Raw genomic sequence first — 26,426 nt, 5'->3', positions numbered from 1 at the left:
AAAATTTGTATGTTAATACTCCTTAATACAGGGTATCATAAAAAAATGTACTCGCTCTTCGACTGTCAGTAACTCATGTACTCACTTTTTATTGATATTCATTGGATGTTGAGGCGAGTCCGTTGGAAAAGTTACATTCCAATACTAACCCACGCTCTTAATGAAGACAATCTTGACCGGAGAGCATTTGTTAATGGTACCTGAATAAATGTGCAGAAAATGCAACCTTTGTAAACTTAATTATCTGGAGCGATGAGGCCACATTTAAATTAAATGGTACAGTTCATCAACACAATTGCACCTACCACTGTCACTGGTACACAGTTTACCTAGACATGTTGCAGACAGTCGTTGCGCCACTTATTGAAGAGATGTTTGATGATGATGAAATTTACTTCCAACAAGATAGAGCACCTCCCCATTACCATAATGAAGTACAAGCCTATCTCGACGCAACTTTTCTGGAAAGGTGGGGACGAAGAGGTAATGTTGAATACCCACCGCATGCACTAGACTTGACGCCCATGGACATCTCGTGAGGGTATGCCAAAGATAAGGTTTATGTCACAAAACCAGCAACAGTCCGTGTGTTGCACATGGTCTAATCGACATTGATGACCCAACAGCAAAACCTCCTGGGTTCAACCTCCCACGGACCATCTGGACTAGATTAAACAGGATACGCTGAGTTAGCCAACTACTCCACGACATCATGCGATGGCTTGTAATGCCAAACATAGTAATAATGTTGGAAAAAAAAAAATACCGGGCGAGTTGGCCGTGCACGTAGAGGCCGCGGCTGTGAGCTTGCATCCGGGAGATAGTAGGTTCGAATCCCACTATCGGCAGTCCTGAAGATGGTTTTCCGTGGTTTCCCATTTTCACACCAGGCAAATGCTGGGGCTGTACCTTAATTAAGGCCACGGCCGCTTCCTTCCAACTCCTAGGCCTTTCCTATCCCATCGTCGCCATAAGACCTATCTGTGTCGGTGCGATGTAAAGCCCTTAGCAAAAAAAAATAATAACAGTTCTCCATTAGTATTGTTAGTGTATTCCAAAAACCGACTGTGCTTACAAGTTGTTCTAGTTCCAAGGGATAAAAATAAAATGTAGCAAGACTGGGTGGAATTTTAACCACTGCAATATATGCATATACAGTGCCTCTACTAAGCTACTACATCCCACTGTTGGAACAGGTCGCATAACCTACACTTAGCAATGAGGTGTATTATTAATGGTTATATCAGAAAGATAGCTGCTCCTTTACCTTTTAGAGTCAATTTCCTGCACTATTTGTTATTTTTGTGTTGTGTGTCAATCTAGAAATCGGATCTCAATTGGATGGTGTTATGCATCACTTGACCAAGTGCCAAAAGTAGATTTTGAGATATTGACACAAACAGAAAATCCTTTGTATTAATTCATATTTCCTTTTAAATGTGAGATATTATACACCAAAATGAAGATAAAAACATAAATTTTCTTCTTAATGTATTCAATTTGGGGATGTTTGAATTATATCATCGTAATCTGAGATAATGTTGCTTGGTCACTTGATGCTTTATTGTGGTTACATTCGTTTTTGTTTTGCATCACTTGATCTACAAATAAAATTATCATGTAGTGATCGATTTGACTTTTAAAAATTCATTGTAGCATAAAATATGGTACTTGTCAACTAATTTTATTGCTCCATAAGAGAGCGCAGGTCGTTACGTTTCGCTTCTGAAACTGGTTTTCCGTTGGGCCATAACAGTGAGCAGACCATGTAGAGCTGATCCATTTTCATTCTGAAGCCGCTTGAACGGTGCGTTCTGCATCAAAATGCATTTTCAAGTCTATTTCTCTCACATGCAGCCAGTTTACCTTCTCACTGTTTGTGCCTGCTTCCTGTTTACAATGTGCTTCTCCAGATGAACTGTACTATGAAAATCCGGTCCGGTCATTCTGTCCACAAAAAGCAGGTTCTTCTTTCGGCACATCTTCATTACATTTGTGTATTCTTCGGTGGTATAGAGGTGCTGCTGAAATTTGAAAGCACGTTCTACATCTCCAAAGTCGCTGTCGTTAGGGAGGAAGCTATGGCCTGGAAATAAAAATATTTGTGTAATCTTTTCAGTGGTAGGGTGTTCCAAAACTGTTTTCAGAAGTAGAACAATCTTTATATTACGATTCTGACCACAATATGACTTCTTTGGCGTTGTGCATGTTTTCCATGAGATGCTTATAGAAGCAGGATCCAAGCTCCTGAGCCCCTCGTCCTGCTCTTCCTTCCAACCAGACATAAAAATGACCTTTATTATCTTTCCCAATATGAATCCCTAAGTTATATAACCACAACTGGTGCTTGTAAGAAAACGACATTTGTGGGAATACGGGACAATGGCAGTGCTTTTTCAAGGTCAAAACGAAACGTTTCCAGTTTATCATCCAACTTCGATTTTTCCATGTCGGAGGATTTTAGGTTCTGAGCGTATGCCGCAGGGAATAAAACCTGTGCGGGTATCTTCTACGTGGGAACCTGCATTTAGCATCACACGACCAAGCGACTGCACGCTTGTCGTGTGGTCATTTGATGCGTAATTCAGACTCAGAAATGGTGGTTGGTCACTTGATGCAAAACTTCAATTTAATGATGGAGAGGTTGGCGTTTGGTCAAAATTCATTTCCCGCAAAATCATATTGAGAATAAAAGTCCGAACAATAATCTATGTAAAGTTTACAACTTTAGCTACCAGATGGTGCAATAATCTAAAAAAATCCATTTTGGCGCTTGGTCAGTTGATGCATAACACCATCCAATTATGTGTACAAGTCAGATACTAGATACTGTGTTTGCTTCCGTTTCATGGCCAGTACTGTACATGTTTTACAGTGATTGATGGCTCTCTAACGTAATGTTGCGGATGCTTCGATTTCAGTTAGTGGCCATATTTTATGTGGTTCATTGTACATGTTCCTGTTCTAATTCGTAGTTTTCTGTATTGGATAAAATATTTATCCAGTTTCATAATAAATGCCCTGTCTTCTAACTTGTGAAATTAATTAAACATTGCTTGCTAAAATAGGAATAGTTCCCAATCATCATCATTCATCACATATCGATTTACTAATTTCTGAGCGTAGTTACCCCATTAAATATGTCTCCATCCTGGGCGGTTTTCAGCTCTTCTTAAGGTCTACTGAAGAAGTAAAACCAGTGAGCTGCTTAATTTTCTATTTCTTGTGATGTGTCTTCTGATTGACACAGGAAGAAAAACTCTAGGAAATGTTGAGTTGTTCAGCAATGGACATATTAATTCTTTTTCAGTCCATGGTAATTGTCCTAATTTGATCCGTCCTTTCATTTCTGTCTCGCAATTTCCCATGTCGCGAACAGTTCATCCAAGATAGACAAAATTGTTTATTACGTCCAGTCCCCTTTATTTACCAGTGAACTGGATCTGTGATTCTCGGTCAGTTATCATTTTAGACTAGCTAAAATACAGTAAATGGTCAGTCCATACACTATGTTCACATTTTTCACTCCTGCTAGTAAGTGAGAAAATTTGTATTCACTGTTGGTGTCATCAAATCTTACATTATTAATAATTTTCCCACCAATGGAGATACCTCCTGCCACCCATCAAGATCTTTGCTGATATGTTGGGCATAGATGTTAAATAGTTGAAGAGGTGGGACACATCCTTGTCTAACAGAAGAGTGAAACACTAATGCTTATATTCTTCACAGTTGCAGTGTGATTTGTATATAGCCCAAAAAGTAGTTCCAATAAAATTGCTGGGACACCATATTCTGGTAGTATCTGACACAGCATCCAATGAACATAGTTGAAAACCTTTGTATGTGAGAATCTACGATTTTGACCATATTTGGTCTAATTGGTCCATATTGACTGCTACAAATATATTGTTTTGTGTAAAGTATTGACAAGGCGTACCCATACTAAAGACTAATTTAAATTAACCTTTGTGTATCGAGGAAGCAGATGAGAACAGGAACAAAATACTCTCTAGATTTCTCTGTTTGTCTAATGCTGAAAATTTATTCCTGTGCTCCTGTGTCTTCTATGAAAGCTGTTTGTTCTGGTGATACGAGTATGTGAGGTAATATGTAAGGTTTGAAATGCTGATTTATAATATACAACATTAATTTGCTGGCATGAGATATGAATACTTCCTGATTGACCCCTCTTTGTGCAATGGGATTGGGAGGGAGCTTGTCAAATCCTCTGGTCACTATTCAGTCTGCCATACTCTGTTACATTGTGGATCACTTCTTTACCTTCCTCGTCCATTTCATTTAACATCTCTCTAGTTATTACCTTAATACCTAGGGGACTTGCGAACCTTTAGATGTTTGATAGCGGTCTCAGTTTTGCTCGGTAAGATTGGAGGTTCTAATGCTGACTGTTGTGTTGGACTTTGATCTTCTAGCATGTTGTTATCTGCAGTATGCAGCTTTTCACAGTATTGTTTCCATCTCAAAACTGATTCTTCCTTGTCCCCAATGTGGTTACCATTTGCGCCATCTGTCGCCCACATTCGAGGTTTGAATTCGTATGTAAAGCTGGAAAGTTTTCTGAATTGGTCTCAAGTCTGATTGTGGTTCTGATGTTGCTCTGCTTCCTCATAGACCTTGTTAATTAACTGTTACCTATCTGTTCAGCAGTTTTGATGTATTTCCTTAGACACACTGCTGTATTTGACTTCATCCTGGATAGTGTAAAATTCAGATTTCTTCATATTACTTCTCTTCATTTAATGTTAGGGAGGTTAGTGATATCCAGGGATATTTTGCATTTGGTGTTCTCTTATTCAGGGTAGGCAGATAAGCAGACACAATGTCCTTGATCATGTTTCGTGTTTGAAACACGGCTTCTTCTTCATTCACTGAAGACATTCTTAAAGACATTTCTCATTAAGTAAGCCTTAGCTTCCTTGTCCCAGCCTTCACAGTAGTAGATTGTAACTTGATCTTTGTTTTTGTGACCAGGATATTTTAATCACTTCCACAGTCAGCTCCAGAAAATGTTGTACAGTCAAGGACAGATGTCTTCCAGCGGCGGTGCACTAGTGCGATGTCAGTTAGATATCGTAACCTGTCTTCAGGCAATATCCATGTGTAGAGACTCCTTGGGTTATGTTGGAAGAGTGTATTGTGGACAGTCATATAGTTTCCGGCTTAGAACTCCAATAGGAGCTTGCCTTGTTCATTCCTCTCCTCTAGACCATAGGGTCCAACAAATGGTGCAACCCTTTTGAGCAGCTAAGTGCACAAGATGACAAGCACAGCCTTGCACACGAATATTAGAATTTTGTTTACAAATAAAGGAGCTCACACCTTTGGAAATAACAGTCACAGTAAATGCATTATCACATGCAAATTCTACGCAGTTATCCCACGGAATCCCCCTCTTCTTCAATTCATCATCCAAAACATTGAATATCCCTTTGCCTGTATTGTCGTTGTATTCCCGAATTGTAAGAATTATCGTTGAAATTTGCGTAGATTCCCCATCTAAAAGCGTCACAACTAAAGGGTAGAGCTTTTTATCATTGATATCGTTACTGCCGTCTGTTGCCTGGGCAAAGGGCTGGGACATCATTAACTCTGTTATCTTTCCCTCACCTGGAGAAGCCAAGTTTTAACTAGCGCTCCCGTTTTTGTTCTTGCACCACCGTACTTCGAAGCTATTTTCGAACCGGGAAACATTTTCTTGAACAAATGTACCGCAGGGTCACTGCAGGATTAAGGCAAGTTGTGTTCAACAAGAAAGGTCGTAAACAACAATTCCGCGTTTGTTACTGAGCTTTCATCTTCCGAGGATTTAGCAAAAATGGTTAAATTCTTGTTTGTGTTCCTCAGCTTAACTGTATCCATATGAATTTTGCTAGCCATGTGTTTACGACAGTCGTCTCATCCTTCATGCGCAACTGAAAAATCATGGCTACACACACTACAAAATACATGTGAATGAGATTTTGAGGAACGCAGTAAAAAGGACCATTCTGTTGAGTATTCCTCCCTACATTTTTGAAGTCTTTTTGGTTTCTTACTAGCGTCACTAGTCACGGTAACGTCACTGCACATATTTTCTTGCACAAGAAATTGTTTCATTATTTCAAAATGTTCGCATTTCATAACACACGATTTGGCAACGAAAATCGCAATAAATACTTCGTCACTGACACAGTATTCACAATGAAACGGTGTTTGTCACCACTTTGCGCCAAAACAAAGACAAACTAACTCTCATACTTGCATGGAAGTCTGATCATGTGACGAACAAAGACAACTCCGCAAGATATACCACTTCAAAGCTGCCTATTTTTCTGGTACTGGAAGCACACACTGCGTTCGGCGAGTGAAAACTCAAAATATTCTTAAATGAGGGACAGGAAAAGGCAGGGGTATAAATGATTACTGAGAAATCCGAAAATAATATTCTGAAAATTCAAGCTGTAATGGCAATTCCTTGTGTATCCTTTTGAATACTTCATACACTTACATTTAAAAATCAACAAAAAATTGTAATTTGTGGTGTCATTTGTAAAGGCGTAATTATGATGGGTAATTCGTAATTATTATGATTGAATCATAATAGTTGGCATCTCACTTGGTGTGAGAAGAAGAAGTAGATCAAAGAGACCATAACCAGAGAGCACACAGAAGGAAAGCAATAAATACTACTGTGTATTTTTATAAAGATGCCTAGTTAGGAAGTTACAGAATGTTACTGTTCACGTAAAAACATACTAATATTGAACTTCGAAAATCTGGGGATTTCTGGGCACACGTGATTAAATTCGCGGACATTCCACGGACAAATTTGCTCTGGAGACAAAAAGCAAAATTTGGGGACACCTGGTAGACTTATAATAGATGTATAAAAAAATAAAAATAAAAAACCCCTTGGCACTCAGCCCTGATGGTCCTTGGCCTACTGAGCGACTGCTGCTCAGCCCAGAGACTGGCAGATAATGAGGTGATGCATATTCAGCGTAAAGAAAGTACAAAAAATAAGTTGGTCTTCTCTTATACATAACCACATAACAATACACTAATAACAAACAATGTACTGCTGCAGATACAGTATAGTCGGACATCCTGAACTCCTTGCACGGGGCTCTATTTCAGGTGACAGTTTCAGGTTCAGACAAGTATGAGAGACTATTTTTGACTGCAAAAATTGGTTTTTCTTTTGTCCAGATGTGTGGTGTGTAGATATTAATCTGTGATATAAATAGTTTATACCATTATAATTTCCTAGCTAATTTGCACTATTGTGTGGTCTTTCTCCAGTTTACGTGTTGCTCTTGTACATGAAGCATCCCAAGTGCGTGCTGCAGCTCTGAGGGCTGTACGTTATCTTCTCAAGGAGGAGAGTGATGTTAAGACAATGAATAGTTTGCGCTACTCAGTCCTTATAGCACGGTAAGTTTTACTCACTTTGTGCTTGATGATCTGTGTATTAAAAAGAATAACTATAGTTAGTACCTTCCTTTCTTTTTAATACTCTTTTTTTAGGAGTCTTGATATAAATCTTAGAAATGAGATGGAACGAGTTCAAGCTCTACGGTTGGTGCGACGCATGCTGGTGCTGGCGCCAGCGGAATTTCCTCCTTCCCTAATGCGGTCTCTAGTTTCCTTGGCTAATGGTGCAGCAGAGGAGAAGGACAGAATGTTACGTGCCTGCCTTGCTACTCTTGCTGAAATATGTAAGATAGTAAACATACTCAATAATCCTTTCTTAAGAAAGCTAGTGTATCTTCCAGTACCAGTGTGAATACATCATCATCATCCTAAACCATCTCCAGTTTCCCAAGTACCAGTGTGAATACACTAGTGTGAAATATTTCTATCCTAAGTTCCTCAGCTCCTATGGTTACCAATATTTTTCCACCTATAATACAATTTATATGTGCTATCTGAAAAGTTTATAATATTGTTTTACAAATCACTAGCCATGTGAGATTATTGAGCTTGTTTTGATGAACTTAGTTCTTAAAATCTGGTTCAGAAGGTGAAAGTTGAATTCTTAAATTCAAATTTGTATTAAATGTATGAACTTTCCTTGTCTTGGATTAGAAAAAATATTTTTTTTAACATTCAAAGTATTATTTATGGCTTTATTGATTGTGGCAAAATTAGGGCTTCTGGCTTTCTCTTATACATAACAATAAGAAACAATGTACTGCTGCAGCTTCAATATAGTTGGATATCGTGAACTCTTTGAGGTATTGTATTGTTTGAAAAAGCGATAGCATTGATTTTGTGTATATTATTACGAATACAACAGTTCCCTTATTAGTGGCTGTTTGTAAAGTACCATAAAAGATGGAGAAAACTGAGCAGTTGCCTGTTTGGAGATCACAATCCTCGGAATTGAGAGAATGATAAGAGGAAGAGACAAAGTCATCAGTCCTCACAATACGTCCCCAACTGGGCAGTCTTTACCTGGAATGGGGGACTCTTCCAAAAACTTGATTGGCAGCTCACCTTTCACTTCGCTGCACACTCTGTCACTCCACCCAGCAGCCTCATGTGCACAGATGTGAACACACAGTCTGTCATAGATTTGGCTCCAGAGAGTGGGATTTGGAGAGTCATAATTCTTTCACTGACAGCAGTTGGAGTTAGCTGATAATCATTCACCAGTGCCCACACCATGAATGCGGTGTTCTCCCTCATCTTTTCGCTTCCAGAAGATTGTGTAGCCTGAGCTGAACTCTGTAAGTCTGGACAGTCTGGTTTCACGGAAGGCAGCAATATCAGTGTTCATGCGTCCAAAGCTCACGGGTGACAAGCACTGTTCTTCTCTCAGGTCTGTTATTGTCTTTCAAATCAAGTAGGGTTTGAACATTCCAGGTTCGTATAATCAAAGTTTTGGTAATCTTCGTTTTTCGACCGCATAAGGGGTAACCCACTGGGTGCGGCCTCACAGTCGGTTGAGAGTATGACTACCGATGTTTAGCCCACATTTTCTAGGGCCTTCCCCATTTAGGGTGGGCAGCGGTGATCCTAAATAGGCCTGCCCAAACACAGATGCAGGACCGAATTCCTGAGTAGTCACGGGGTCTCAGAAAGATGACCATCACACATCTGCTGTCAATGTGCAGGTCCGAACTAGAGGCTTCCAGTTTCACCCGAAAACCTGCCTCCACCATCCTTATCCCATAGCCGTTGGACTTGAGTTGAATGGGGCGACAGCAGGAAAAAGTGCCACAAGCAGGATTTTGTTTAAGGTGGATTGCAGCTCTCATGGAAGTGACCCACACACTATGACCTCAGCTCTATACCCTGCGGCACAAATGGAATGCGATATGCAGGTTCTTATACCGCGACTGCAATGGACTGCTGCAGACTTAAAATACTATTGAGTTGGGCCTTCACAGCCAGTCCATCTGGCATGACCTCATCCGCCTCCACGACTGATGAGAACCACAAAAAAAAGAGGTTCCTCCGTCTGTTTTGCTGTTGGGCCAAAGGCACAGATGATGGGTTCCAATGTCATTTCCTACACTGAGGGGACCGTCTCCCCACCCAAAGGGGCTCATCTGCCCGAAGCTGTTGGCCCCTATGGGGGTTGAGTTATTTACCGCCGCTCGATACTCAGTGTTAACTGTCTTTAGAGCTGGTTGCCAAGCCAGCTAACCCTCCTCTTTTCCCATTCTGGACTTGGGACCGAACAATGGTGGGGTTACAGTCTGTGTATAAGTTGAAAAACTAGTTTATTGGTTCCATGTAGTCAATACCTATACATTTATTTACCATTCAAAGTTGTAAAAACATCATATTGGAGCGGGACATGTTTTGGTTGCATTAGGCCATCTTCATTTGTCTAGAAATAACTTGAAATAAATATATTTAAAATTACAAAACACAAATAAAATTTACAGTTGTATGATATATTTATAAATGAAAATAAGTGCATGTTGATACATCATCAGATGAAAAAGTCGCTTGATGTAGTGTGATGAAGACAGAATGAGTCTGACATTGAACAGTTCTATGTAATAAATGGCGTTGATGTAATTAAAAGTTTCTTCTTTTGCGCTTAAAATTTGTTTCATGTAAAAATATTGACAGTTGTTTCATTAAAATTGTTGTTCCACTTCATATAAAAACTTCTAAAATGTTATGAATTTACAAATGTAGATTAAATTGATTTAATGCCAGCTAGACAATTGAGTGGAAATCAGCTGCCATCAAGTATGTTAAGCGATGTGAAATCTAGAAGGAAAACGAAAAATTACTAAGATGAATATTAAAACGAGGGAAGAATGATGTAGGGAAAGAAGAACCATGTAGATAAAAATATAGAAAAACAGACATAAAACTCACTTTCAACAACTCTGTGTTTGCATCATTTCATATCTTAAACTGGCTAAGTTGACACTAAATCGGTAAAACGTTCCACATTCGTCTTTGTGTGTGCGAGCGTGAGCATTGTTATCGGCAGAGGGGAGTGTGGGTGGGGGGGAGGGGAAATGCAAACAAAGGGAGTGAGGTATGGATTGCGTACGTGAGACCGGCGTGTAATATGGTGATGGCAATAAATTGAACTTATTATAAAAATGTATGATTTCGTCATGTAAGACATTGACTTTCTCCAAACTTTCATTGAGTTTGAAGGCTGCATTAAATCTTTGATCCAAGTGAATGTGAATATCTTCCCAGATATTGACTAATTTGCCCTTATGTAAGATCTTCGTAGAGTTCATGTCATTTTCAATGGAAGTATAGGAGTGATTGATATCTTCCATGTATTCACTTATGCGCAAGAATCTGTTGTATTTTTGCATTGACATGTTCTCGGTAGGGGATATTAAAATTTCAACATGTCTTCATCTTGCTTGGGGATTGATTACATTACATTCTATAGAGCCCTGAATTTATAAATTTATTATTATTATTATTATTATTATTATTATTATTATTATTATTATTATTATTATTATTATTATTATTATTATTATTATTATTATTATTATTATTGACATTTGTATTGTAGAGTGACCTAGTATTGGTATTATTGGTCTTAGAAAGGAAACTTGAAGGTTATGTTTCTTGAAAATATAAGCGACTTGAAAAACGTTGTTACTGTTACGAGAATTGTCTCAGCATATTCACCATATGAGGGTGCAGATGAAGATAAAGTTGACAAGTTTTATGAAGCATTGAGAGACATTGTAGTCAGATTCATCAGCAGGGATAGGGTAGTGCTAATGGGCGATTTCAATGCAAGAGGAGGAAATAGAACTGAAGGATACAAAAGGGTGATTGGTAAATGTGGGGAAGATATGGAAGCTAATAGGAATGGGAAGCGTTTGCTGGACTACTGTGCTATTATGGGCTTAGTAGCTACGAATACATTCTTCAAGCATAAGGCTATTCATCGCTACTCTGGGAGGCTAGGGTTACCAGATCCATAATAGACCAACTTTCAATTCAGGAAGTCTACTTAGGAATGTATGGGTGTTTGGGTTATTTTTTGATGATACAGACCACTATCTGGTCTGTAGTGAACTAAGTATCTCTAGGTCTAGGATAGAGAAAAAAAAATCCGTCAGCAAACATATAAGGGTAGAAAATCTCAGAAACGAGGAAATTAGAAGTACATGGATATGAGTAGTGAGAAGTTTTGATCAGTGGACAGTAAGCAGGTTCAGGATATAGAAAGAGCATGGGTGGCATACAGGGATGCTGTAGTAGAAACAGTAAGGGAATGCCTAGAAACGACTGTTATACAGGGACTGAACCAGAACTACTGTATTTACCCGATTCTAAGACAATCTGTTTTTGATTTTATTCTTGGTTGAAAAGATGCCTCTCGGCTTAGTATCACTATCATTAACACAGGTGGTAAAGTAGAAACAGTTCTGAAAGATAGCGCCACAAGTAAATTTTTGCCATTGTACAGACTAAATGTTGACAAATCAGTGGATTTTCTTATTGAATCAGTTCATGTAGAGAGGGTCTCAGTCCATTTTTTACAAAAATGACATTTTTATACGGCATTTTTGAACAATCCTAAATGCATGTATTCGTGCTGAAAATGCTTCAGTCCGCTTTCATGGTAGTCACTAAATGAGGAATCGACCAACACTATTCAAGGTAAAATTGTTGTTATCTGTAGGTAATTTTTGCTGAAGGGGCCTCAGTCTAGAGACTCAGAAAAGTTGAGAGGTTGCAATAATCAATAATTGTAACCCTGAAACATATTTATTGTATCTGATTAACATTTTAAAATTCATGATTGTGTTATATTTTCACTTTTGTTTGTGATTTGTGCAGAAGGGGCCTCAGTCCAGTAACTTTTGCAGCCTCTAAATGGAAAATGACGTAGCTGAACATTGACACGTTCTTACACAATCCATAACCAAGCTGTAACCTAGCTACTGCACGTGTTTTAAATGTGGTTCAGGTGATATGTTATTCCAAAATATAATTTTTTTGTTTCCCCGAAAATGTGCTATTATGGACTTGGGCCCTTTCTGCACAAAGCGACTCAATTATAGTGGATTTTAGGTAGTTTTTATCAAGAAAAATAAAATGCAAATTTTATCTTGCCCATTTTAAGTATTCACAGCAAGAAAAATACATTTCTGTACATAAAGTACTTATTAAGTTAGCACAATTCATTAGCATTTAGCAGCCATACACGAGTTCGTTTTGGCAACATTAGTAAGGATATTATATTAGCCCGCCTGGTGGCCATGATCGTTAAGGCGTTGAAGTCTAAACAGTCGGACACCCTGGTTAGCAGGTTCGAGTCCCGTTGGTCGGAAAAAAATTTCACTTCCAGAATGTTGGCTGGCAGGGTAGGAGAGGTGGTGGTATACAATTTCTAATCACTAGATTGCATACCAAAAGCCTGGATTAAGGCCACGGCCGCTTCCTTCCAACTCCTAGGCCTTTCCTATCCCATCGTCGACATAAGACCTATCTGTGTCGGTGCGACGTAAAGCCAGTAGCAAAAAAAAAAAAAAAAAAAAAAGGCCTGGATTAAATTCCAAACTTGTCCGCGGTGCTCATGTGGTGCTGTTGATGGTGATTCGTCCGTAGGATGGACGCGTTAAGCCTTGAGCAGACCCCTTGATGCTATTCGACAGGAGGAGGCGAAGTGCCGGTGCTGGGTTTCACCCCCTCCCTTCCTACTATCATATATCACGTCATTCATTTTATCTCATTAACTACAGTTATAAAAACCCGCCATGACAGATTCATCACATCTCATATCCGACCCCGTTTAGAAATGGGATAAGGGTTGCACAGACAGTAAGGATATTACATTGTTATTCTGCAAATTTTCTATCTATTGTTGAATGTGATTGATATGTGTAAAGTTGAGTTTTTTAGTTCAAATTTTGGCTATTTCATTATGAAGCACTGTCATTACATTACAGATTTTCAGATGAAAGCGATTTGTTTTGTTGAGGAAACAATAAATCATGCTGCACAGCGGCAATGCAGGATTGATGAAAGTAACATCAGATGGTGGAGATGTGTTCCTGCAAGGGCAAAACATTGCAGACCAAAATGTGGTTACCATGATGGAGTGGAAGTGGTGTTAAATGATTTTGTGAAGGAGCAGTGTCAGAAATGCCTGCCAGTGAATGTTGAAATGATTCAAATTATGGCTGATGAAATTGCTCAAGAGCCAAAAATGAGCAATTTTAAAACAAATTGCCATTGGGTTCAACTTTTCATGAAGCACTGGGGATTATCACTTTGTAGGCACCAGAAGTTATTAGAAAATTATGAAGAATAATTGATAGAATTTCAGTGCGCATTGGTTCATGGTGTGGGTTACTGTAGTCACGTCCTAGATCGTGAACCATGGGCAACGGCTCAGTGGCCTAGTAAGTGGTCCTGAGAGTCAGGATACCAGTTGCTATGGAATGGGAGTGGGCATCTCGGACAGATTCTGAGTCGTGGCCATCCTGGTGTTCAGGCGGCTAGGACTATACAATTCACCGGTGGTCCATAACCCGTTACAGGAGAGATCCTCACTTGGACTATGTGCAAGTAAGGTAGCATCCTGCTTCATGAATTTACCAAGCTCAGAACATTTTAAGCAAGCTTCGGACCTGTGGGAGTAACGGAGTCCTACTTCCATTTGACAGGCGAGGGACTCCTTGGAAACAACTTGGCGAATGAAATGGAATTCGATGGGGAGATATCAATATTAATGGGGCTTATGGAAGAAAGAAAGTAGAACTGGCTGAGTCTGCAAAGAGGATGCATCTGGATGTGCTAGGAGTAAGTGATATTCAGGTAAGGGGAGATAACGAGGAAGAGATAGGAGATTATAAAGTGTACTTGACGGGTGTTAGAAAGGGAAGGGCAGAATCTGGGGTAGGGCTCTTTATCAGGAATACCATTGCATGCAACATAGTTTCTGTTAGGCATGTAAATGAGGAAATGATGTGGGTAGATTTGTCAGTTGGAGGAATTAGGACGAGAATCGTCGCCGTGTATTCACCATGTGAGGGTGCAGATGAGGATGACGTTGACAAGTTTTATGAAGCATTGAGTGACATCATGGTCAGGGTCAACAGCAAGGACAGAATAGTGCTAATGGGCGATTTCAATGCGAGAGTTGGGAATAGAACTGAAGGATACGAAAAGGTGATTGGTTAATGTTGGGAAGATATGGAAGTTAATGGGAATGGGAAGCGTTTGTTGGACTTCTGTGCTAGTATGGGTTTAGCAGTTACGAATACATTCTTCAAGCGTAAGGCTATTCACTGCTACACATGGGAGGCTAGGGGTACCAGATCCATAATAGACTATATCTTAATCGACTTCGAATTCAATGTAACAAAGACTTTTCAGTCTGTCAAACACACAGCAAATACAATGTAAATTAAAACACTATAAACATATCTGTAAAACACACACTAACATACAAAGAATGACATGTTTCGTTCTACAAGAACATCCTCAGATTCTATCAAATCACTTAAACAAGCTTGTATATGTACAGTATTGTTTACGTAGCGTAAACTTGTCAATGATAGAGAGATTAGTGATAACATGAAACTGTAATGACAAAAAATAAAATATATACAATTATTAATATAATGAAAAACTTACGTATTTATCTAGACTGCCGATGTTAAGTCCGTTGCTACCAAACACTATTTCAGGACTGTGGTCATGGAAAGTTTGTGGTGAGCCACGCTGCGCATGGAGAGGGGAGGGCAAGAAAGGGAGGGGCCTTGTAGAGCGATGTGGATCTCTCCTATTGGATGATTAAATCGAGTAGACTGTAGAGTGGAGAGGGGAGGGAGATGTAGGGCAGAGTGGCTGGAGCGCTGTGGAACCTTCCATCAACAGTGGAGAGGGGAAAGATGTTATTCTCTTATTTCATGTTAATATGTACCTTTATGTAATATGGATGAATACAAATTAACCCGGCAGTGGTCGCGTTGTTGGTGGCACATAAATGGTCGCGTCTGAGGGTTTCCCTTACCCAGTAATTTTTATGTTTTTGTGATAAGTAGTTTAATTAAATGCATCTGTTAATGATATGGAATTGTTCTCGAACATGTCTCATAACGTAATATGAAAGACAACAGTCCACAAATTATTTACGGTGTTAGTTTTTCAGCATAATATTCTAGTCTGAGAATTGTGATATCATTCTGATACAAAAGTGGTCGCGTCATGAGCATTTCGCTCACTTGTTCAGTTACGTTAGTGGTCGCGTGGTGAGCATTTCGCTCTCTTCAAAACCAATATTAAAATTGGTTTTGTTTATTGTTTATTTTACTGTTTATCCTTTCTTTTGTTTTATAATTATCTTGAAGTGGACTTTAATGTATTTATTTTACAAATGAAAATAATACAAAATAGGATATAAAGCAATACAAAGTTTTTAAATATAATAATGCACTGTACAAGTGATGAACACAAATAACCCATGACAATTATACATAAGTTCTGATATAAACATTACAGATTTCAATTACTTCTCTTTCCGAGCGGAACAGTTCATTCATCATCATTGCCGTCTCCGGCATGTTCGATGCCACAGTTGCTTCAAACTTGTAGGGTGTGTTTCTTACAAATTGGATACAAGTCGTACACTTTGTGACTGTATATTGATTTTCCTTTTTTCGGCACGAGTAACACTTTTGCCTTCCGATAGGGCTTTCTACTCCATGAGTAGCTGCTTCCTCTACCGGCTCACGTATTCTCTTCTTTATTTGCTGCCGTAGTGAAACTGGCAAGTAGTCCATTGTTGCTCTTCTGGCCATATGGGGTTTACAGAGCTCAATGCTGAGAGTCTTCAGGTAAGCTCTTCTTTGACCTATATCACCTGAGTTGAACCTCACTTTCAAATAGCTGTTCAAGGCTACAATGTCTAACAGGGTGAAAAATAGCCTGAGCGGCCATCTATTTGTTTTTCTCGCAGTTGTGTACAGGCTTTTTAACCCATCTACAACATCAACACCACCTTTTGTTACGTTGTAGAAGGTGATGACCTCTGGCTTAAAATTTTCGTCTGTAGTTTTGTCAATGAATTCACCACTGTGCATCGTCGAAAGCATAAGAACATTCCTAAACGGTCGCTTCTTACAAACGTAAGATACCAGTAGCATGTCCTGTCCATGGCCAAACATTGTGCTATATAAAGGCCGTTTGCTGTCAAGAAAGACAGAAGGTATCTCTGCCTTATTTTTCCTGAGAGTTCCCACTAAAGTTAACCCTTTCTGTTTCAAGTCTTCAGCGAGAGGCACTGATGTGAAGTAATTGTCAGTTGTGATATTCCTTCCAGTATGTTGAATCGGTTGGACCAAATGTTTAACGATTGCAGCAGCAGAGTTCTCCTTTTGGTAAGGGCCAACCGGTTGTTGTCCAACACACACTTCCATGTTGTAAGTGTAGAACATCCGAACATCGGCTAAAGAGAACACTTTCAGACCATATTTAGCCAGCTTATTTGGCATGAATTGTCGAAACCCACACTTTCCCCGGAATGATTCTAGCATCTCATCAACCATTAGGTATTCATGAGGTGTGTAATATTCCTGGCATCGAGCTAAAAATTCACCTAACATTTTACGGATCGGGGCCAATTTGTCCTCTTTCACTCTTGCTTCTCTTGTACGTATATAATCGAAACGAAGGGCACGAATAAGAAGACAAAAATGCCTCAGGGGCATAGTTTCGCGGAAAATTTCAGGTGCAGTGCCATCTGTTGCCCAGAAATCCTCTGCATTTGTATACGAGCCTTTCAAAATTCCAGTCAAGTAAAGAAGACCAAAAAGAGCCAAGATTTCTTCCTTATCTGTGCCATTTTAATGTTTGTCATCGAGACTATGTCATGTAACGTTTCAGAGGGAAAGAAGAAATTCCAGGACTCAAGTGGTGATCTGACAAACTTGGCATTTCCTTTCACGCCTGGTAACTTTCGGATAAGGTTGATGTGTCTTGTCTTTGACGTGCTGGGTGCACAATGGATGTCCCACACCGTGCAGTTGTCCTTTCCAATATAACGAGGTACTGGTACACGCTGCTCCTCTTCCAGCTCTTCTCCCGATACCTCTGAATCAGTATTATGATCACTGTTTTCCACGTGGTCACTCTCACCCTCACTTTCACTGTCATAAGGATCACCAAACTGTGCCAAATCATTTTCACCAACCGTATTTCTTACTTGCTTTAGTTCCTGTTCCACTTCGTCCATCCATTGCAGGATTCGCTGTTCTTGTGGATTAGCCATTGAATAACTACACAATGTTCACAACTCGGTAAATCACTAATGAAAGAACACCCCATATAAAATAAATACACCAGAGATAGATTGTCGTGTTATAATTAAACAGTAACACTAGTGGTCGCGTGCTGAGCAAATCCCTCACCGAGCGCATTGCATACTAAGAACAAAAATAACTCTTCTCTAGTGAACGGCTGTCTCATACTGAACATCCTGCATGGAAGATAAGGGATTGGCCGAGGAATACATAGAGGGGAGGGGAGCTGCGCACATGGGCTGGGCAATGACAACACTTCATTTCTAGAAGTGAGGGATTCACTCACCACGCGATCACTGCCGGGTTAATAATTTTTTTTTAATAGGTGAATAAAGTAAGGAACGGTACTATTATTATTATTATTATTATTATTATTATTCTTATTGTTATTGTTATTATTATTATTATTATTATTATTATTGTTATTATTGTTATTATTATTATTATTATTATTATTATTATTATTATTATTATTATTATTATTATTATTATTATGAAAAAAGCAATTTACCTTCCATCAACATTGGAGAGGGGAGAGATGTTATTGACCTTTTTCATGTTAAATGTACCTTTATGTAATATGGATGAATGCAAATTAATAATTTTTTAGGTGAATAAAGTAAGGGACGTTATTATTATTATTATTATTATTATTATTATTATTATTATTATTATTATTATTATTATTATTATTATTATTATTATTCTTTCGAATGGGCCACCAGAGGACCACGTGCCAATTTCATTTTCTTCTTCTTTGCTCTTTCCTTTTCTTCCAGTACGCTTTAATCTGTTCACTATGTTTCTTCTTTCTGTCTTCAGACCACTTTGAACCAGTCTTTTTTACTTTCCTACCTTGGAATCCTTCTATTTTCAATACTTTTTCCCGAAAGCCTTCTCTATTATTTATTTCTTCTGTTGTTATATTGTTTTTTTCTAAATCCTTTCTTACTTCATTGACCCAGGTTGTCGTTGATTTCTTACCCCACAAATATCTGAAAATCTTACTGGTTAATCTACTATCTTGCATTCAATATAAATGTCCAAAAAACATGTCTCCTTTTCCTCATTACAACTGATATATTTTCTATTTTTTGATGTATTTCAGCATTACTTCGTAATTTCCAACCTTCTGCTGTGTTTTGTGGGCCTAATATTTTCCTCATAATTCGCCTTTCTAGTATTTCTAGTTTATCTAAATTATAGTTTAATGCCAGACATTCGCTTGCATATAGGCATTCTGGCTTCACTACTGTGTTGTAATGCCTTATTTTTGCATTTTTGGATAGGCATCTTTTATTGTAGATATCTTTGGTGACACCATAAGCTCTCTCCATTTTATGTACCCTCTCCTCTACTGCAGATTTTTCTAAACCATTTTGTTGGATTATTTTCCCTAGATATTTGAATTTTTTTACCCTCTCTATTTGGCCAATATCTGTTTTCAGAAATTTTGGCGCATCCCAAATATTTGTTAAAAATTTTGATTTTTCTGCAGAAATTCTTAAGCCAGTTCTGCTGGCGATTCTTTCCAAGACATTTACTTGGGTTATAGCAGATGTCACATTTTCAGAAAGTATTGCAAAGTCATCTGCAAATGCAAGACAATTTATTTCGATCCTTTTGTTTCCTCTTCCTAACCTTATCGGTGAAATGTTGAGTTCAATAAGTTTTTCGTTCCAAATTCTCACTATTTTCTCTAGGACACAAAAAGAATTGGGAATAGTCCGTCACCTTGTCGTACACCAGTTTTTATTTTGAAAGGCTGTGATATCTCTCCCAGAAATTTCACTTTAGAGACTGTGTCTGTAAGTGTTTCACGGATTAGATTTGCCAGTTTAGACTTTATGCCAAATTCTTGAATTATATATAGTTTCTCTGTCAACAGAATCAAAAGCCTTTTTGAAATCTACAAACATGACTACAATGTCCTTTGAATTAACCCTCTACTGCATACTGTTGCCTTTAGGCAACAAATAACTTTTCACCTGTATAAATGGATAAATATCGTAGACAGAGGTAGTTTCACGGCACCCCTTCAACTGTACAATCATTTAAACACATATCCCAGTGATGCCTTGTTTTTTTTCACATAATATATGACAAAACAGCCCTACAACCAAAGGTACTCCTTCCACCCCGTCAACATCCACGCGAACCAACCACCGTTTATTTTACGTGGGCCCTCCCCATCATATTACCACAGGCTTCAGGAGTACCTCTGGCTCAACCTCAAAGACATTACCGACCTACGGTTCTGCAAGTTGTACTTGCGCCTTGCAGTACGTACCCATGGCCAGTAGGTAGTAATGTTCGGTCTTTAAATGTTAAAAGCTTAGCGTAAAATCGTGAAAATTTGTATATATATTCAACTATGGCAATCCACATCACATATGAGTGTTAAGCTATTAGCCCCACTTAAGAATTGCTGGTACATCTAATACACTGAACGTATGTTGAACATTAAAGCTTGAAATTTTCTTCACCAAACGAAAACGAAAAATAATTCATGCAGTAGAGGGTTAAGTAACCTGTGGCGAATTATTGACTTAAGATTAAATATTTGTTCTGAGCATGATCTTCCTTTCCTGAAACCACCTTGATATTCACCTAAATGATTGTCTAGTGTTGTTTCTACTCTGTTTAATAAAATCTTGGAAAATATTTTATATGTCACTGCTAATAAAGATATTCCTCTGTAGTTATTAACGTCCTGTTTATTACCTTTTTTGTGGAGTGGATGTATCAAGGCTACTTTCCATTCCTCAGGAATTTTTTCAGTTTTCCAGATTTCTTCAAAGAGTAATGTAGCTCATTTGCTATATTTGGCAAGGACTACTTCAAAAGTTCCGCTGTAATAGAATCTTCTCCACTAGCTTTGTTGTTTTTGAGGGTTTGAATTACTTCTTCAATTTCTTATAGTTGCAGTACGTACCCATGGCCAGTAGGTAGTAATGTTCGGTCTTTAAATGTTAAAAGCTTAGCGTAAAATCGTGAAAATTTGTATATATATTCAACTATGGCAATCCACATCACATATGAGTGTTAAGCTATTAGCCCCACTTAAGAATTGCTGGTACATCTAATACACTGAACGTATGTTGAACATTAAAGCTTGAAATTTTCTTCACCAAACGAAAACGAAAAATAATTCATGCAGTAGAGGGTTAAGTAACCTGTGGCGAATTATTGACTTAAGATTAAATATTTGTTCTGAGCATGATCTTCCTTTCCTGAAACCACCTTGATATTCACCTAAATGATTGTCTAGTGTTGTTTCTACTCTGTTTAATAAAATCTTGGAAAATATTTTATATGTCACTGCTAATAAAGATATTCCTCTGTAGTTATTAACGTCCTGTTTATTACCTTTTTTGTGGAGTGGATGTATCAAGGCTACTTTCCATTCCTCAGGAATTTTTTCAGTTTTCCAGATTTCTTCAAAGAGTAATGTAGCTCATTTGCTATATTTGGCAAGGACTACTTCAAAAGTTCCGCTGTAATAGAATCTTCTCCACTAGCTTTGTTGTTTTTGAGGGTTTGAATTACTTCTTCAATTTCTTATAGTTGGTGGTATGTCTTCTTCCAAATTTTCATCAATATCTTGAAATTCTAATTTATGACTTGGTTCAGGACAGTTCAAAAGTTGATCAAAATATCTTGCTAATATCTCACAATTTTCAATATTGCTTAGTCCAATTCTGCCCTTTTCATCCTTGAAACTAACATTAGTAGTTTGGTACCCCTTTAATTCATTCTTAAAAGTCTGATAAAAGTCACAGGTGTTATATTTTATAAAGTTTTTGTCCATTTCTATAAGTTTCTCCTTTTGAAAGACTCATTTAGTACTTCTGATTATCCTTGCAGTTTCCTTCCTTTGTTGTTTAAACTGATCAAAATCTTCAGTTTTCTTTGAGCATTTTACATTTTTTCCATGTTTTAGCCCTCTCTGCTAAAGCTTCTTCACATATTTCATTCCACCATATTTTCCTTTTATTTTTTATTAGCCCAAATGTTTTCTGTGCTGCATAATTAATTGCTTTGGATATTTCTTGCCAGTTGCCTTGTTTAGCCACTTTAATTTCGTCTTGGTAGTTTTTAATTGATTCTTTTGTTATAGTAAGTCTGTCTACATTATATTTTATTAACCTCTGTGGCTTTCTTTGTTCTTTATTAGGTAGGAGTTTGGCTTTAATTTTAGAGAGATAATGGTCAGAATCAAATTCACCATTCCTTACTACTTTCACATTCATAATTTCTTTTGTACTTTTTTTGAAACAGCCACATGATCTAACTGAAATTCTCCTAACATTGGGTTTGGAGATATCCATGTTTTAGCTTTTCTGGGGAGTTTTCTAAAGAAGGTTGACATTAGTTTCAGGTGATAGCTTTGACACAAACTGATTAGCCTAATACCATTTGTATTTGTTCTTCTGTGGGCTGGGTAATGTCCTACTACATTTCTAAATTTCTTTTCTCTACCTATTTGTGCATTGAAGTCACCTAATAGTAATATGGTGTTCATTTTCGGAATTTTGGATATTTCATTTTCCAAACGAACCCAGAATTCCTCTGTTTTTTGAGGGTTTTTCCTATTGTCTTCATTTATTGGTGCATGGCAATTAACAAGTGTGTACGTTTTGTTTTTGCATTAAATTGATAGGAGAGATATTCTTTCTGAGTTGGATTTAAATTCTGTTACATTTCCTATTATACTTTTATGAATGTAGAAAGCTGTACCAAGTAGTGGTATCCCCTTCATAATTTTGATTGCTGGTTTGCTTTTAAAGATCCTGTAGTTACAAGTGTCTATTACATTTTCATCTAGGAATCTAGTTTCTTGAACTGCCAAAATTTGAATTTTGTTTTTCTCTAGAAGTATTTCTAGTTCTTTTTGTTTACCAGTCTTGAGTAGAGAATTTACATTTAAAGTGCCAAAAAAGAATTCCTTTTTGAATTTTATTTTAGAAGGATTCGAAAGTTGCTCCGACTTAACCTTCTGATTGCAGTTGTTGGGACTCCCCAGAACCTTTAGTCCCAATGCATTGCGTGACGCAATAGTGGATTTCCCTTTCAAGTTTCCACCTGGGGTAGTGCATTCATTCAGCGGACTTTCCATACTGCAATTGAAATTGTATAAAATACAAAGTGAGTAATTAGATTCCAGGATAAGATCGGATTGTTAGTCCGAAATTTGATTTTTGTTCGTGGTTCACTCCACTAGGGTCTTCCGCTCTCTCCACCGTTCGGAACTAAAGCAGAGTTCCTCTTCCGCCTTCAAGACCGTTGGCCAGGTTTCACCTGTAACCCTAGGCAGGGGCCCTTACTGGGTGCTACCACCCGGAGCCAGATAGACCCAGGTTTTTTAACGAGGTTGTTACTCCTCCCCCTCCTCACTTCCCCGTCTCTTGATAGCAATTTAATGAGTAGGTGTTGTCAGATATTATGTGAGTAGAGCGAATAGGGGGGAATTATTTAAATGTGTATGCTCATTCAGGTTATTGGCATTAGCATTTTTTGCGACGTAAATTTCTATTGCTTCTTTTATATTCAAAGATTTACTTTTATTTTCGAAGTGTAAAATTTTTAGATCAGTGTTGATGTCTGTGAAATGGTGTGAACAGTTGTAGATGTGCTCCCCAAAGGCTGAATGCGGATTATATCTGATCGCGTTTTTGTGTTCTTTGTATCTTGTATGGAAATTACGTTTTGTTTGACCTATGTATGTGGCGTTGCAGTTAGGTTCTTGGCACTTGAGTTCATACACTCCTGACTTTGAGAAAGGGTCCTTTTTGTTTAGGTTGCACCTGCTGAAGTGTCTCTGTAATGTGTTATTCGTTCGAAAAGCTACTTTTAAACCTTGTTTCTTGAAAATGTTAGCTACTTTGTATGTGTTATTGCTAACATAGTTGAGAACCACGTAGTTTTCTTTGTCGTGTGTGGTGGTGCTTTCCCGGCGACTTTTCTTATGTTTATTTAATAGTTTATCCACTGTGCCTGGAGGATGGTTGTTTTCTTTCGCAATTTGTTTAATGATTTGCATCTCTTCATTGAAATCCGTTGTGCTCATTGGTATGGAAATAGCTCTATGTATCATTGTATTCAGTCCTGCTATTTTGTGTGTGTATGAGTGGTTCGAGTTGTTGTCAATAGTGTGAGACGTCTGAGTGGGCTTTCTGTATACTTTGTAATATAGGTTGTCATTATTCCTGTTGATTGTGATGTCTAAATAGTTTATTTTATTGTTATTTTCTGGCTCCATTGTGAAGCTGATGGGTTTGTGTATAGAGTGTTTAATAACTGGTCTGCATTAGTGACGTCATTATCATATATGCATATGACGTCATCCACAAATCTGCTCCAATGTAAGATTCCTTTTGAAAGCTGGCCCATTAAGAAGATGTTTTCAAAGTTATTCAGAAAAATGTTTGCTATTATACCTGATAACCGTGAGCCCATGGCTAGCCCTTCTTTTTGGCAATAGATTTTGTCGTTAAATGCAAAGCAATTTTGGTGTAGTGTTGTTCTAAGAAGGTTAATAATTTCTTTGGTTTCTTGTAGAGAGGTGTTTTCTTTAAGAAGGTTTTCGATAATTTTAATGGATTCATCTATTGGTATGTTGGTGTACATGTTAGTGATGTGAAAGGATATCATACGTGTGCTCTCTGTTATTTTAAGTTTATTTAATTCTTTAATTAGTTCTAGGCTCTTTTTAATTGATCTGTCTCCTTTAAGTGATATTGTCTCTTTTAGAATGATGTTCAGTTGTTTGCTTAAATTGTAACTTGGCGCATCTTTAAAATTTACTATGGGTCTAAATTGCTTTTTTCATAATAATAATAATAATAATAATAATAATGATAATAATAATAATTATAATAATGTCCCTTACCTTATTCACCTAAAAAATTATTTATTTGCATTCATCCATGTTACATAAAGGTGCATTTAACATGGAAAAGGTCAATATCATCTCTCCCCTCTCCAATGTTGATGGAAGATTCCACAGCGCTCCAGCCACTCCGCCCTACATCTCCCTCCCCTCTCCACTCTATAGTCTACTTGATTTAATCATCCAATAGGAGAGATCCACATCGCTCTACAAGGCCCCTCCCTTTCTTGCCCTCCCCTCTCCACGCGCAGCGTGGCTCACCACAAACTTTCCATGACCACAGTCCTGAAATAGTGTTTGGTGACAACGGACTTAACATCGGCAGTCTAGATAAATACGTAAGTTTTTTCATTATATTAATAATTGTATATATATTATTTTTTGTCATTACTGTTTCATGTTATCACTAATCTCTCTATCATTGACAAGTTTACGCTGCGTAAACAATACTGTACATATACAAGCTTGTTTAAGTGATTTGATAGAATCTGAGGATGTTCTTGTAGAACGAAACATGTCATTCTTTATATGTTAGTGTGTGTTTTACAGATATGTTTATGGTGTTTTAATTTACATTGTATTTGCTGTGTGTTTGACAGACTGAAAAGCCTTTGTTACATTTAACTAAGTCAATACTGGAAAACATGGCTTCATTTTTAACAAATTATTCGGCCAGTCAGGCAAATTACAAAGCCAAAAAGCTCAAATCACTTAAAATTAAAATCATGAACATTGACAAATCAGTTACATTTAATAAGAAATGTCTGGAATTAGAGCTTGTTCCTAAGTACATACCCATAAAAGCTAAACCCACAACAACTTCGGCTAAAATATCAACATCTCAATCACAGTTACTATTTATCGGAAACAGAATCAAATTCGCGTACATAAAGAAACAGCAAATCAAAAAACAAATTCTACGCATCCATTTAAACCTAAGCAACTTCTGGCACCACACACAATGGACATCCTATTCCAACTTTTTACACGATTACATTAAAAAGGAAGCAATCCGGAAACAGAAGGTCATTGACAATAAAATACGTAACCTAATGATTAAACAGAAAAGTCCAGAAAACGCTAAGCACAACAAACTCGCGAATTTTCACCCTAGATTAATTAACAGGTCAGACACTACCTTTTCAAAGAATGAAATAAATCTGCTAGAGAAAGGTCTCAAATTCAACTGCCAGGAACTTCATAACGAAAACAACATAAAACAGCTCATCACTGACGTAGAAATTGCTTGCGACAAAATACCATCTCCACAAAGAGAAATAATTTATTATTTGCTTTTTTTAAAACGTAGCCAGCAACGAAGCCCTAAAAATAATCGCACATGAAATTTCCCCTAAACAACCGAATTACGCCACTCAGTACTCGGCATTGAGAACAGTTAAGGACAAAATTAAAAACGACAACCTTATCATCACGAAAGCGGATAAAGGTAACACAACAGTCATAATGAAGAAAGACGAATACATAGAAAAAACAATAGAATTTATCAACAACAACGGTATTCAAGAATTGCAACGCGACCCTACAAATAAATTTCAAAACCAAATAAAGCAAGCTATCGAGGAAACGGACTTAATTTTCACAAAACAAGAAAAAGAAAGCCTCACCATCAAAAATCCTAAACTCCCCACACTAAGAGCCCTGCCCAAAATACACAAAGAGCTGTGTCCCATTAGACCAATAGTAAATTTTAAAGATGCGCCAAGTTACAATTTAAGCAAACAACTGAACATCTTTCTAAAAGA

General features: G+C 37.7%; 1 protein-coding gene across 1 annotated transcript in view; it reads left to right on the top strand.

Annotated features, from left to right (window-relative positions):
- Positions 1 to 26,426, top strand: part of rictor (rapamycin-insensitive companion of Tor) — a 540,306-nt gene that overhangs the window by 1,818 nt on the left and 512,062 nt on the right. Inside the window, exons 4-5 of the mRNA XM_067138126.2 lie at positions 7,306 to 7,437; positions 7,531 to 7,721. Of these exons, the coding sequence (XP_066994227.2) occupies positions 7,306 to 7,437; positions 7,531 to 7,721 (323 nt within the window). The remainder of the gene's footprint in view (positions 1 to 7,305; positions 7,438 to 7,530; positions 7,722 to 26,426) is intronic.

Source organism: Anabrus simplex, chromosome 1 (genome assembly GCF_040414725.1).
Source record: "Anabrus simplex isolate iqAnaSimp1 chromosome 1, ASM4041472v1, whole genome shotgun sequence".
Lineage (NCBI taxonomy): Eukaryota > Metazoa > Arthropoda > Insecta > Orthoptera > Tettigoniidae > Anabrus > Anabrus simplex.
Note: the sequence above shows the minus strand (reverse complement) of the source record. Positions and strands in the feature narration are given on the sequence as shown.